Genomic DNA, 16,548 nt, shown 5'->3' on the forward strand with positions numbered 1-16,548 from the left:
AGATAAAGAGGAAGAAGATAGAAGAAGAAGATAGAAGAAGAAGGTAGAAGAAGAAGATAAAGAGGAAGATAAAGAGGAAGAAGATAGAAGAAGATAGAAGAAGAAGATAAAGAGGAAGAAGATAGAAGAAGAAGATAGAAGAAGAAGGTAGAAGAAGATAAAGAGGAAGATAAAGAGGAAGAAGATAGAAGAAGAAGATAAAGAGGAAGAAGATAAAGAGGAAGAAGATAGAAGAAGAAGAAGATAAAGAGGAAGAAGATAGAAGAAGACGATAAAGAGGAAGATAAAGAGGAAGAAGATAGAAGAAGAAGATAAAGAGGAAGAAGATAGAAGAAGAAGATAGAGAGGAAGAAGATAGAAGAAGAAGATAAAGAGGAAGATAAAGAGGAAGAAGAAGAAGATAAAGAGGAAGAAGATAGAAGAAGAAGAAGATAGAAGAAGAAGAAGATAAAGAGGAAGAAGATAAAGAGGAAGAAGATAAAGAGGAAGAAGATAGAAGAAGAAGATAAAGAGGAAGAAGATAAAGAGGAAGAAGATAGAAGAAGAAGAAGATAAAGAGGAAGAAGATAGAAGAAGACGATAAAGAGGAAGATAAAGAGGAAGAAGATAGAAGAAGAAGATAAAGAGGAAGAAGATAGAAGAAGAAGATAAAGAGGAAGAAGATAGAAGAAGAAGATAAAGAGGAAGAAGATAGAAGAAGAAGATAAAGAGGAAAAAGATAGAAGAAGAAGATAAAGAGGAAGAAGATAGAAGAAGAAGATAAAGAGGAAGAAGATAGAAGAAGACGATAAAGAGGAAGAAGATAGAAGAAGAAGATAAAGAGGAAGATAAAGAGGAAGAAGATAGAAGAAGAAGATAAAGAGGAAGAAGATAGAAGAAGAAGATAAAGAGGAAGAAGTGGGCGACTGTGGGTCAGTGGTTAGCAGGTTCGTCGATGTGTCCTTGAGCAAGGCACCGCCCCGTAGCTGTTCTACGGTGTGTTGATGTACGTCGTCCTGGACGGAGATTACAGGAACGAGGAACATCGTTGTTCTACCGAAACAGATCGTAAAATCATAAGAGAGTTTATTGATTTTGTGTATAGTAACGTTTTATTTGCTACATCAAATGAAGACGGAACCAAAAGAAGGATACGATCTCAAGTTATTCACGTAAGGAACTCAATGTGTCTGCAGCTCTTTAGCGGCTTAACTAGAACCACGCCCACGGAACGCGGCTACAATCAGAATAACATAATAATGAACAAAATATTGCATTCAAATAAAAAAAGGAATGAAAACACATGCAAATATGATATGAAGTATATCATTCTTTCATAATTCAGTGATGAAGAGTTACTCCTCGTCTTCAAACTACTCCGTTATGTTTAATAGAAGAAGAAGACGTACGTGTGCAGCCTTCCTCATCTTCCTCTTCCTCGTTCCAACATGAACAGACATCAACAGCGAATCCCAAGATGCATCACACACGTTTGTGGTATTTCTGGTTGTGTTCGAGGGTTCAGATCTCAGAGCTGCTGCTGATGTCACAGGAAGAGAAGAACCTAGTTTAAAGCTGCGGGGTTCCTTCCTGCCGCACAGCCTGCTGGGTAATATCGGCTCATGAGCGGCGGCTCCGACTCCAGCTGAACTCTGGGTAACAATGCGACCGCGTCCTTTGACAATAAAGTGAGGACGTGGCTGCCTGGTCCGCCGTCCCCTTCAGATCAGCTGACCTCAACCCAGTGGTCTCTTAGCAACCACTTTTCCCAGAATGCATCTGTGTAACAGCTGAATAAGAGGGGAGTGTAGCAAAACAGACAGCGAGTGTTTCCAGGCCAACAGGAAACATGATGGATGTGTGTTAGTGTTGGCCTGTGTGTGTGTGTGTGTGTGTGTGTGTGTGTGTGTGTGTGTGTGTGTGTGTGTGTGTGTGTGTGTGTGTGTGTGTGGGGGGGTGATGGAGCCTGTTACCTACTGGTATGAATGTAATGTAACATGTGCATGACCTCTGACCCTCAGGTTGATTCTGGATGTTTTTTGGTCCCATTTTTCTCTCTGTGGTTTTTCTCTTCAAAATAAAAGAGCTGCTCCTCTCTGGAAAGAATGTAATGTTCTTTCCAGAATCCGTGTACTTTAAACTGTTAATTTAGGGCGTATTTTAAATGAGACATGTCACATGATGTGTTCATGGACCATCGGAAAGTCCTAAATCCGACAATCCTGTTCTGTGATAACCGGTGTAATTTGGGCAATTCTTTTAAGGACAACATACTTTTCGATCCAAAAATGTTGTCAAAGACTTTTTTAAAGTGTTCGTCTTTAGTTTGAAGTTGTAATTCTTTGTAGTCAGGAGTGAATTGATGGAATAGGTCGAAAAATGGTTTAAAAAAAAAAGGTTTAAGAAAAGATTATCATCTTTTGTAGGGAAAGCAACGATTGGATGAGACCAGTTTGACTTCAGGTGTTAATGGGCCTTAACTTCAGGTGTCTTTAGGACCTTAACTTCAGGTGTCTTTAGGGCCTTAACTTCAGGTGTTGAAGGGCCTTACCTTTTGGTGTTGAAGGGTCTTAACTTCAGGTGTTAAAGGGCCTTTTCTTCAGGTGTCTTTAGTCCTTAACTTCAGGTGTTGAAGGGTCTTAACTTCAGGTGTTAAAGGGCCTTTTCTTCAGGTGTCTTTAGGGCCTTAACTTCAGGTGTTGAAGGGTCTTAACTTCAGGTGTTAATGGGCCTTAACTTCAGGTGTTAAAGGGCCTTATCTTCAGGTGTCTTTAGTCCTTAACTTCAGGTGTTAATGGGCCTTACCTTCAGGTGTCTTTAGGACCTTACCTTCAGGTGTTAAAGGGCCTTATCTTCAGGTGTCTTTAGTCCTTAACTTCAGGTGTTAAAGGGCCTTACCTTCAAGTATTGAAGGGCCTCCAGATGTTGAGCTGGCTTCCTTCTCTAAGACAATCCAAACAAAGATGCCGGTCTGACCTGGTCTTCATTGTGTCTCCTGCAGTCCTCTGTCCTCTGCTGTGTAAGAACGGAGGCGTCTGCCTGCAGAAGGACCGCTGTCTCTGCCCGCCCAACTTCAGTGGGAAGTTCTGCCAGATCCCCGTTGCCCCCGTGGCCCCCCCCGCATCGTCCTCCTCAGGCTCCACCAATGAGATCGTCAAGCCGGCGATGCGCTCCGCCTTGGCGGACAATCAGGAGCTAACCCAGTCTGAGTTCCTCCTGCCGCTGGGTCATAACCAGGAGACAGGGATGTCTGGAGGTGAGTCTGACCTTTGACCCCAACAGCTTCTATACAACCAGAGGATTCGCCCCCGGTTGGTCAGGAGAGAGAATGCAGCTTTAACACATGAAGCATGGACTTCTATACAACCAGAGGAGTCGCCCCCTGGTGGTCAGGAGAGAGAATGTAGCTTTAACACATGAAGCATAGACTTCTATACAACCAGAGGAGTCGCCCCCTGGTGGTCAGTAGAGAGAATGCAGCTTTAACACATGAAGCATAGACTTCTATACGACCAGAGGAGTCGCCCCCTGGTGGTCAGGAGAGAGAATGCAGCTTTAACACATGAAGCATAGACTTCTATACGACCAGAGGAGTCGCCCCCTGGTGGTCAGGAGAGAGAATGCAGCTTTAACACATGAAGCATAGACTTCTATACGACCAGAGGAGTCGCCCCCTGGTGGTCAGGAGAGAGAATGCAGCTTTAACACATGAAGCATAGACTTCTATACAACCAGAGGAGTCGCCCCCTGGTGGTCAGGAGAGAGAATGCAGCTTTAACACATGAATCATAGACTTCTATACAACCAGAGGAGTCGCCCCCTGGTGGTCAGGAGAGAGAATGCAGCTTTAACACATGAAGCATAGACTTCTATACAACCAGAGGAGTCGCCCCCTGGTGGTCAGGAGAGAGAATGCAGCTTTAACACATGAAGCATAGACTTCTATACAACCAGAGGAGTCGCCCCCTGGTGGTCAGGAGAGAGAATGCAGCTTTAACACATGAAGCATAGACTTCTATACAACCAGAGGAGTCGCCCCCTGGTGGTCAGGAGAGAGAATGCAGCTTTAACACATGAAGCATAGACTTCTATACAACCAGAGGAGTCGCCCCCTGGTGGTCAGGAGAGAGAATGCAGCTTTAACACATGAAGCATAGACTTCTATACAACCAGAGGAGTCGCCCCCTGGTGGTCAGGAGAGAGAATGCAGCTTTAACACATGAAGCATAGACTTCTATACAACCAGAGGAGTCGCCCCCTGGTGGTCAGGAGAGAGAATGCAGCTTTAACACATGAAGCATAGACTTCTATACAACCAGAGGATTCGCCCCCTGGTGGTCAGGAGAGAGAATGCAGCTTTAACACATGAAGCATAGACTTCAGGTGGTCAGGAGATGAAGCATAGACTTTACTTTACAGAAGGTTAACGCCTGGTCTGAACATGTAATATCATATTTAATAAGTGTGTGTCTATGTGTGTGCAGCTCCCGGCCCGTCCATGGTGACGGTCAGGGTTCAGCACCCCCCCGAGGCCAGCGTGAACATCCACCAGGTGCTCAAGGTAACAAAACCTTGATCCCGGATGTTTTCTTGGGGCGGATGTCTCGGTGGGTCCTGAGCTGGTTTGTCTCTTCTCCTCCGTCCAGGTCTCCGGGTCCAGTCCCGCCCTCCGGACCCTCTCCTCCTCCTCGGGGTCGGCGGGCGCTCCGGCTCCGGCAGTCGGGGGGGTCCAGGCCCAGACGGTGAGGGGGGGCGGCACGTTCCCCCAGCCGACCAGCTTCAAGTACTGCTTCAGCCAGGTGACAGACGGGCAGGTGAGTCTTCTTCAAGTGGAACATCATTCAGTTGTTGTCATGTGATTTATTGAACCACGTGATAAACATCGTTATCCAGACATCAAAGCACCTTCATGATAAATAAACTCTATTTAAAATAAACTTGATTCAAACCTCACAAGTAGACTGAGGACAGCTGTTTATATCATTTATGCTTTTAATCTGTCATGTTTTACTCATTGGGAATATTTTGTGTGTGTATGTGTGTGTGTGTGTGTGCGTGTGTGTGTGTATGTGTGTGTGAGTGTATGCGTGTGTGTGTGCGTGTGTGTGTGTGTGTGTGTGTATGTGTGTGTGAGTGTATGCGTGTGTGTGTGTGTGTGTCTGTGTGTCTGTGTGTGTGTGTGTGTGTGTCTGTGTGTCTGTGTGTCTGTGTGTGTGCGTGTGTGTGTGTGTGTGTGTGTATGTGTGTGTGAGTGTATGCGTGTGTGTGTGTGTGTGTGTGTGTGTATGTGTGTGTGTGTGTGTGTGTGTGCGTGTGTGTGTGTGTGTGTGTGTGTGTATGTGTGTGTCTGTGTGTGTGTGTGTGTGTGTGTGTGTGTGTATGTGTATGTGTGTGTCTGTGTGTCTGTGTGTGTCTGTGTGTGTGTGTGTGTGTATGTGTGTGTCTGTGTGTCTGTGTGTGTGTGTGTGTGTGTGTGTAGTGCAGCTCTCCCCTCCCTGGTCTCCGCAGCTTGGAGATCTGCTGTGGAGGAGTTGGTAAAGCTTGGGGGACGACTGACTGTGTCCTCTGTCCTGATACTACAGGTACACACTGCTGTGTGTGTGTGTGTGTGTGTGTGTGTGTGTGTGTGTGTGTGTGCAGACACAGACTTCACATCAGTCAAATCAGATTGTGTTACGTAATACAGCTTTAATAACCTCATCATTGCTGCATTTCTCTGCTGTAGGAGGCATTAATAATTTAATGTATTACGTAACATCTTCTCCATGAACTCTCACTCTGCTCTTTACTCAACGTACATGTGGATTCATCCGCCGCTGAAAATAGTCCCAGTTTCCTTCTGTTTGATAACAACTACAGAAATCAGAGATGCAAACATTTGTTTTGAAGGCTCTTCATGTTGACATCCATAACCGTTCATCAGTTCATGTTTTATGTGGTTTATTGTTGTGTAATTGGTTTCTGTGTGATCGGATTACCTTTAATCAATAATGTGATCGTCGTCCTCAGGTAAAAGATGCCCTGTTGGCTTTAAGGGAGCCAACGGAACACAGTGTGTTGGTGAGTTACACACACACACACACACACACACACACACACACACATGGGTCAGACTCACTATAAGAGTCTCGATCTCGTTCATCATCTTTATTTAATTGATTTGTTGATTTGTTGATTGGTTGATGGTTGATTGGTTGATTGGTTGATTATTGATGGTTGATTGGTTGATTGGTTGATTATTGATGGTTGATTGTTGATTGGTTGATTGTTGATGGTTGATTGGTTGATTGTTGATTGGTTGATGGTTGATTGGTTGATGGTTGATTGGTTGATTGGTTGATTATTGATGGTTGATTGGTTGATTGTTGATTGGTTGATGGTTGATTGGTTGATGGTTGATTGGTTGATTGGTTGATTGTTGATTGGTTGATGGTTGATTGGTTGATGGTTGATTGGTTGATTGGTTGATTGTTGATGGTTGATTGGTTGATTGTTGATTGGTTGATGGTTGATTGGTTGATTGGTTGATTATTGATGGTTGATGGTTGATTGTTGATTGGTTGATTGTTGATGGTTGATTGGTTGATTGTTGATTGGTTGATGGTTGATTGGTTGATTGGTTGATTATTGATGGTTGATTGTTGATTGGTTGATTGTTGATGGTTGATTGGTTGATTGTTGATTGGTTGATGGTTGATTGGTTGATTGGTTGATTATTGATGGTTGATTGTTGATGGTTGATTGGTTGATTGTTGATTGGTTGATGGTTGATTGGTTGATTGGTTGATTATTGATGGTTGATGGTTGATTGGTTGATTGTTGATGGTTGATTGGTTGATTGTTGATTGTTGATGGTTGATTAGTTGATTTGTTTAGTAGTTTGGTTGATGGTTGATTGATTGGTTGATGGTTGATTGATTGATTGGTTGATGGTTGATTGATTGATTGGTTGATGGTTGAATGGTTGATTAGTTGATTTGTTTAGTAGTTTGGTTGATGGTTGATTGGTTGATGGTTGATTGGTTGATTGATGATTGGTTGATTAGTTGATTGGTTGATTAGTTGATGGTTGATTGGTTGATTGTTGATTGGTTGATTAGTTGATTGTTGTTTGGTTGATTGTTGATTTGTTGATTTGTTGATTAGTTTGGTTGATTGTTGATTGGTTGATTTGTTTAGTAGTTTGGTTGATGGTTGATTTGTTGATGGTTGATTGGTTGATGGTTGATTGGTTGATTTGTTTAGTAGTTTGGTTGATGGTTGATTGGTTGATGGATTGGTTGATTGTTGATTAGTTTATTGACCAGCGATGTGAAACGTGTTTAAAAGGTTTTCAGTTGTGCAAAAGATCCAAAAACACTTTTTAAAGTCAGACTTTCTGAAAACAGGAAGTTTAAACCAGGATTAATGTCTCACCTCATGTACATTGAACCTGACGCTGTGTGTGAGTTCCTGTATATGTGTGTGTCTCTGTGTGTGTGTTTGTGTGTGTACAGTCATTAATGTGTGTGTGTGTGTGTGTGTGTGTGTGTGTGGTACTTGTGTAGATGTGAATGAGTGCCTCCAGCCGGGGCTGTGTGAGAACGGGCTCTGTGTGAACACCAGAGGGAGCTATAGCTGTGTGTGTAGGGCGGGGTTCATCCTCGACGCCTCCAATGGAATCTGCATCTGTAAGTAACACACACACACACACGCACACACACACACACACGCACACGCACACACACACAGGAATAACGCAGACTCCAGGTCAGAACTTCCTGAATCCATCTGAGCTCACGTGACCTTCACCAATTATCTTCTGTTATTAATTATTTTAGTTTAACGTATTTATTTATTTATTTTATCCGTCTGGCTCTTATGCAAAGTCAACGTTTTGTAAAATATTTGAGAAAACAACAAATATAGATTAAAAACTGTAACTTTAAATAAACAGAGCGTCCTTTATCAATAAATTATATAAAACCTGATATTGAGAAAATATTGCTTCATCCTGCTCTGAATAAATGAGGCGCTTATTGTAAGTATAAAAACTATATATACAATATATACACGTGTAATGCTTTACAATTGAAGGCTTTTATTTTGAAAAGGCTGCAACAGGAAGTGTTTGGTTCGCCTCAAGAATTCGATGAAAGTGAGAACAGGAACTAAACATCGGGAATGGAGGTTCAAGAACAATAATAATGATTATTTCCCAGAATGCATCTCAATAACATCTTGTTGAGTGCTCCTTTAATCCTCTGTTCTGCTGGAGAACATTAGAACGTGGGGGAGGAGCTCAGAGGGGTCAGGGAGCCAGACTGGTGCTCTGCTTATTCTGACCGGCATAAGAGGAGGAGGGGGGGCAGGAGGAGGAAAAGGAGAAAAAGGAGAAGGAGGCGGAGAAGAAGAAGCAGGAGGAGGAGAAGGAGGAGGAGGAGGAAGAGGAGGTGGAGGAGAAGGAGGAGGAGGAGGAGAAGAAGAAGTAGGAGGAGGAGGAGAAGGAGGAGGAGGAGGAGGAAGAGGAGGTGGAGGAGAAGGAGGAGGAGGAGAAGAAGCAGAAGGAGGAGGAGGAGAAGAAGAAGCAGGAGGAGGAGGAGGAGGAGAAGGAGGAGGAGGAGGAGGAAGAGGAGGTGGAGGAGAAGGAGAAGAAGAAGCAGAAGGAGGAGGAAAAGGAGGAGAAGGAGGCGGAGAAGAAGAAGCAGGAGGAGGAGAAAAAGGAGAAGCAGGAGGAGGAGGAGAAGCAGGAGGAGGATGCTGGTTGCCTGGTAACCGATGACACAATCACAAAGCTGACGATGTGTCTGTTGCTTCCAAACTGGCTGGAAATGCTTGTGGTGGGGTGTGTAGTAATTATGTGTGTACTGTGTGTGTACTGTATGTGTGTACTGTGTGTGTACTGTGTGTGTACTGTGTGTGTACTGTGTATACTGTATGTGTACTGTGTGTGTACTGTGTGTGTACTGTGTGTGTACTGTGTATACTGTATGTGTGTACTGTGTGTGTACTGTGTATACTGTGTGTGTACTGTGTGTGTACTGTGTATACTGTATGTGTGTACTGTATGTGTGTACTGTGTGTGTACTGTGTATACTGTATGTGTGTACTGTGTGTGTACTGTATGTGTGTACTGTGTGTGTACTGTGTGTGTACTGTATGTGTGTACTGTGTATACTGTATGTGTACTGTGTGTGTACTGTGTGTGTACTGTGTGTGTACTGTGTATACTGTATGTGTGTACTGTGTGTGTACTGTGTGTGTACTGTGTGTGTACTGTGTGTGTACTGTGTGTGTACTGTGTATACTGTATGTGTGTACTGTATGTGTGTACTGTGTGTGTACTGTGTGTGTACTGTGTATACTGTATGTGTGTACTGTGTGTGTACTGTGTGTGTACTGTGTGTGTACTGTGTGTGTACTGTGTGTGTACTGTGTATACTGTATGTGTGTACTGTATGTGTGTACTGTGTGTGTACTGTGTGTGTACTGTGTATACTGTATGTGTGTACTGTGTGTGTACTGTGTGTGTACTGTGTGTGTACTGTGTATACTGTATGTGTGTACTGTGTGTGTACTGTGTGTGTACTGTGTGTGTACTGTGTATGTACTGTGTGTGTACTGTGTGTGTACTGTGTGTGTACTGTGTGTGTACTGTGTATACTGTATGTGTGTACTGTGTGTGTACTGTGTGTGTACTGTGTGTGTACTGTGTGTGTACTGTGTATGTACTGTGTGTGTACTGTGTGTGTACTGTGTGTGTACTGTGTATGTACTGTGTGTGTACTGTGTGTGTACTGTGTGTGTACTGTGTATACTGTATGTGTGTACTGTGTGTGTACTGTGTGTGTACTGTGTGTGTACTGTGTGTGTACTGTGTATACTGTATGTGTGTACTGTGTGTGTACTGTGTGTGTACTGTGTGTTTACTGTGTGTACTGTATGTGTGTACTGTGTGTACTGTATGTGTGTACTGTGTATACTGTATGTGTGTACTGTGTGTACTGTATGTGTGTACTGTGTGTGTACTGTGTGTGTACTGTGTGTGTACTGTGTATACTGTATGTGTGTACTGTGTGTACTGTATGTGTGTACTGTATGTGTGTACTGTATGTGTGTACTGTGTGTTTACTGTGTGTGTACTGTGTATACTGTATGTGTGTACTGTGTGTTTACTGTGTGTGTACTGTGTGTACTGTATGTGTGTACTGTATGTGTGTACTGTATGTGTGTACTGTGTGTTTACTGTGTGTGTACTGTGTGTGTGTACTGTGTGTGTACTGTGTGTGTACTGTGTGTGTACTGTGTGTACTGTATGTGTGTACTGTGTGTTTACTGTGTGTGTACTGTGTGTGTACTGTGTGTGTACTGTGTATACTGTATGTGTGTACTGTGTATACTGTATGTGTGTACTGTGTGTACTGTATGTGTGTACTGTGTGTTTACTGTGTGTGTACTGTGTGTGTACTGTGTGTACTGTGTATACTGTATGTGTGTACTGTGTGTGTACTGTGTGTGTATGTGTGTACTGTGTATACTGTATGTGTGTACTGTGTGTGTACTGTGTATGTACTGTGTGTGTACTGTGTGTGTACTGTGTATACTGTATGTGTGTACTGTGTGTGTACTGTGTGTACTGTGTGTGTACTGTGTGTGTACTGTGTGTGTACTGTGTATGTACTGTGTGTACTGTGTGTGTACTGTGTGTGTACTGTGTATACTGTATGTGTGTACTGTGTGTGTACTGTGTGTGTACTGTGTGTACTGTGTGTGTACTGTGTGTGTACTGTGTGTGTACTGTGTATGTACTGTGTGTACTGTGTGTGTACTGTGTGTGTACTGTGTATACTGTGTGACCTGTGAAAGCTCTGATCCTTTATAAAGAAGCTTCGCTCCGCTGTCTGTTCCTCTTGTCCAATCAGAGGGGAGGGGGCGGGGCTGTGATGTCAGAGCTTGCTTCACTTGGCCGTTTCAATGTCTGTTGATATGAACAGAAGCAGCATGAAGTGATTCCTGCATGCAGCTCGGCTTCTGGTCTGTTCGGACTACCAGACAAGTGTGTCGAGTGTTGTAACGCCCCCCTGTCCTCCTCCTCAGCCCAGACTGTGATATCCCAGGAGAAGGGCCAGTGTCACCGGGTCCTGGGTTGGGGTCTGGGTCCGTCCTCCTGCTCGCTGCCCATCCTCAGGAACATCACCAAACAGATCTGCTGCTGCAGCCGAGTGGGCAAAGCCTGGGGGCCCGAGTGCCAGAGGTGCCCCTACTTTGGTTCAGGTTGGTGACCGGGACCAGCTGACCCTATGCATGACCTTCTGCATGACCATATACATGACCCTATACATGACCTTCTACATTACCTTATACATGACCCTATACATGACCTTATACATGACCCTATACATGACCTTCTACATGACCCTATACATGACCTTATACATGACTCTATACATGACCCTATACATGACCTTATACATGACCTTATACATGACCTTATACATGACCATATACATGACCCTATACATGACATTATACATGACCCTATGCATGACCTTATACATGACCCTATACATGACCATATACATGACCATATACATGACCCTATACATGACCCTATACATGACCTTCTACATGACCTTCTACATGACCCTATACATGTCCATATACATGACCCTATACATGTCCATATACATGACCATATACATGACCCTATACATGACCCTATACATGACATTATACATGACCCTATACATGACCCTATACATGACCCTATACATGACCCTATGCATGACCTTATACATTACCCTATACATGACCCTATGCATGACCTTATACATGACCCTATACATGACCCTATACATGACCTTATACATGACCTTATACATGACCCTATACATGACCATATACATGACCCTATACATGACCCTATACATGACCTTATACATGACCCTATACATGACCCTATACATGACCATATACATGACCCTATACATGACCCTATGCATGACCCTATGCATGACCTTATACATGACCCTATGCATGACCCTATACATGACCCTATACATGACCCTATACATGACCATATACATGACCCTATACATGACCCTATACATGACCCTATGCATGACCCTATACATGACCATATACATGACCCTATACATGACCCTATACATGACCTTCTACATTACCCTATGCATGACCTTATACATGACCCTATGCATGACCCTATACATGACCCTATACATGACCCTATACATGACCTTCTACATTACCCTATGCATGACATTATACATGACCCTATGCATGACCCTATACATGACCATATACATGACCTTATACATGACCTTCTACATGACCTTATACATGACATTATACATGACCCTATACATGACCCTATACATGACCTTATACATGACCTTATACATGACCTTATACATGACCTTCTACATGACCCTATACATGACCCTATACATGACCTTATACATGACCTTATACATGACCCTATACATGACCTTATACATGACCCTATACATGACCCTATACATGACCTTATACATGACATTATACATGACCCTATACATGTCCATATACATGACCTTATACATGACCCTATACATGACATTATACATGACCCTATACATGACCCTATACATGACCTTATACATGACCCTATACATGACCCTATGCATGACCTTATACATGACCCTATACATGACCTTATACATGACCCTATACATGACCATATACATGACCCTATACATGACCCTATACATGACCCTATGCATGACCTTATACATGACCCTATGCATGACCCTATACATGACCCTATACATGACCCTATACATGTCCATATACATGACCATATACATGACCCTATACATGACCCTATGCATGACCCTATACATGACCATATACATGACCCTATACATGACCCTATACATGACCTTCTACATTACCCTATGCATGACCTTATACATGACCCTATGCATGACCCTATACATGACCCTATACATGACCCTATACATGACCTTCTACATTACCCTATGCATGACCTTATACATGACCCTATGCATGACCCTATACATGACCATATACATGACCTTATACATGACCTTATACATGACCTTCTACATGACCTTATACATGACATTATACATGACCCTATACATGACCCTATACATGACCTTATACATGACCTTATACATGACCTTATACATGATCTTCTACATGACCCTATACATGACCCTATACATGACCTTATACATGACCTTATACATGACCCTATACATGACCTTATACATGACCCTATACATGACCCTATACATGACCTTATACATGACATTATACATGACCCTATACATGACCCTATACATGACCCTATACATGACCTTATACATGACCTTCTACATGACCCTATACATGACATTATACATGACCTTATTCATGACCCTATGCATGACCTTATACATGACCCTATGCATCACCTTATACATGACCCTATGCATGACCTTCTACATGACCCTATACATGACCCTATACATGACCTTATACATGACCTTCTACATGACCCTATACATGACATTATACATGACCTTATTCATGACCCTATGCATGACCTTATACATGACCCTATGCATCACCTTCTACATGACCCTATACATGACATTATACATGACCTTATTCATGACCCTATGCATGACCTTATACATGACCCTATGCATCACCTTATACATGACCCTATGCATGACCTTCTACATGACCCTATACATGACCTTCTACATGACCCTATGCATGACCTCATTCATGACCTTATATATTACCCTATACATGGCCCTATGCATCACCTTCTACATGACCCTATGCATGACCCTATACATGACCCTATACATGTCCATATACATGACCATATGCATGACCATATGCATGACCCTATACATGACCTTCTACATGACCCTATGCATGACCTTATACATGACCCTATGCATGACCTTCTACATGACCCTATGCATGACCTTATACATGACCCTATGCATGACCCTATACATGACCCTATACATGACCTTCTACATGACCCTATGCATGACCCTATACATGACCTTCTACATGACCCTATACATGACCCTATACATGACCTTATACATGACCATATACATGACCCTATACATGACCTTCTACATGACCCTATACATGACCTTATACATGACCCTATACATGACCATATACATGACCCTATACATGACCTTCTACATGACCCTATACATGACCTTCTACATGACCCTATACATGACCCTATACATGACCCTATACATGACCTTATACATGACCCTATACATGACCATATTCATGACATGACCCTATACATGACCCTATGCATGAGCCTATACATGACCTTATACATGACCTTATACATGACCTTATACATGAGCCTATACATGACCTTATACATGACCTTATACATGACCTTATACATGACCCTATACATGACCCTATCCATGACATTATACATGACCATATTCATGACATGACCCTATACATGAGCCTATACATGACCTTATACATGACCTTATACATGACCCTATACATGACCCTATACATGACCCTATGCATGAGCCTATACATGACCGTATACATGACCTTATACATGACCCTATACATGACCTTATACATGACCCTATACATGACCCTATACATGACCTTCTACATGACCCTATACATGACCTTATACATGACCCTATACATGACCATATACATGACCCTATACATGACCTTATACATGACCCTATACATGACCATATACATGACCCTATACATGACCTTCTACATGACCATATACATGACCCTATACATGACCTTCTACATGACCCTATATATGACCCTATACATGACCTTATACATGACCCTATACATGACCATATACATGACCCTATACATGACCTTCTACATGACCTTCTACATGACCCTATACATGACCTTATACATGACCCTATACATGACCCTATACATGACCCTATACATGACCTTCTACATGACCATATACATGACCCTATACATGACCTTATACATGACCCTATACATGACCTTCTACATGACCATATACATGACCCTATACATGACCTTATACATGACCCTATACATGACCCTATACATGACCTTCTACATGACCCTATACATGACCTTATACATGACCCTATACATGACCATATTCATGACATGACCCTATACATGACCCTATGCATGAGCCTATACATGACCGTATACATGACCTTATACATGACCCTATACATGACCTTATACATGACCCTATACATGACCTTATACATGACCTTATACATGACCTTATACATGACCTTATACATGACCCTATACATGACCCTATCCATGACATTATACATGACCATATTCATGACATGACCCTATACATGACCCTATGCATGACCATATACATGACCCTATCCATGACATTATACATGACCTTAATAACAATAATAATAATGTTCTTTTCCCCTCCCCCAGTGGCCTTTAAGGAGATCTGTCCAGCCGGTCCTGGTTACCACTACTCGGCTTCGGCTCTGCAGTTCAACCAGAGAGTCAACGAGCAGCTGGGGAGCCGAGGAGCTCAGCTGGTCACCCATGGCCACCAGGAGAGCCATGGTAACCACGGTAACCAGGGTAACAGCAGCAGAGGCTCATGGGTATTGTAGTATTAAGAGCTGTCCACCAAACGGACAAAACAGGATTTGTTTCTGATCTTTTGACGGATAATTTTCGGATGTTTTACTGTTTTTCAGATATTTTACATATTTATTTCTGATATTTACTAATTATTTTGGGGACTATTTATTAATATTTCTTTAGTATTTAGAGCTTCCCACCAAATGTCAGAAACATTTGATTTCCTAGAAACAAAGTGTTTCAAACCTTTATGACCATTACATCTCAAGTCTAATAAGAGGAGCAAGTCAGAACCGGACCAGAATCCTCTGATTCAACCTCCAACTCATGTCTCCCCGTCAGCCTCTGGGTCCAGGTCTCAGCAGAAACCCTCTTCCTCTGGAGCCACAGCTGGTGGAGCCACAGCTGGTGGAGCCACGACGGGTTCTGCTTCAACTGGTTCCAGCAGCACCCGAACCAGACCCGGTCCCCCTCAGCCCCGCCCGGCAGACTCGCCCTCCTCCTGGCCCGTGCAGCCCGGCGGCACCAGCGCCACAGCCACCCGGGACAAAACCCCAGCTCCAGGCAGACCCGTGACCCAGCAGAACTGGCCCGACCAGCCAGTAGCGAGGGGGGACTCTCCGCTGGCTCCGGCCCGAGAGCTGCCTCCTCTGAGCAGACCGGCTGCCAGCCCGACCCCCCTGAACCCCCGAGTCCAGAGTGAGTCCAGACTCAGGGCACCGTGTGTGTGTGTGTGTGTGTGTGTGTGAGTTTGTGTGTGTGTGTGTATGTGTGTGTGTGTGTGTACATGTGGTTCTGTGTGTGTGTGTGTGTGTGTGTGTGTGTGTGTGTGTATGTGTGTGTGTGTGTGTGTACATGTGGTTCTGTGTGTGTGTGTGTGTGTGTACATGTGGTTCTGTGTGTGTGTGTGTGTGTGTGTAT

General features: G+C 43.2%; 1 protein-coding gene across 1 annotated transcript in view; it reads left to right on the forward strand.

The window, feature by feature from the left end:
• The window catches only part of LOC117741904 (latent-transforming growth factor beta-binding protein 4), an 88,865-nt gene that overhangs the window by 38,627 nt on the left and 33,690 nt on the right, over window positions 1–16,548 (forward strand). Inside the window, exons 6-14 of the mRNA XM_034549166.1 lie at window positions 2,981–3,235; window positions 4,464–4,540; window positions 4,626–4,793; window positions 5,459–5,561; window positions 5,989–6,039; window positions 7,527–7,649; window positions 11,056–11,232; window positions 15,469–15,615; window positions 15,970–16,326. Of these exons, the coding sequence (XP_034405057.1) occupies window positions 2,981–3,235; window positions 4,464–4,540; window positions 4,626–4,793; window positions 5,459–5,561; window positions 5,989–6,039; window positions 7,527–7,649; window positions 11,056–11,232; window positions 15,469–15,615; window positions 15,970–16,326 (1,458 nt within the window). The remainder of the gene's footprint in view (window positions 1–2,980; window positions 3,236–4,463; window positions 4,541–4,625; window positions 4,794–5,458; window positions 5,562–5,988; window positions 6,040–7,526; window positions 7,650–11,055; window positions 11,233–15,468; window positions 15,616–15,969; window positions 16,327–16,548) is intronic.

Source organism: Cyclopterus lumpus, chromosome 13 (genome assembly GCF_009769545.1).
Source record: "Cyclopterus lumpus isolate fCycLum1 chromosome 13, fCycLum1.pri, whole genome shotgun sequence".
Lineage (NCBI taxonomy): Eukaryota > Metazoa > Chordata > Actinopteri > Perciformes > Cyclopteridae > Cyclopterus > Cyclopterus lumpus.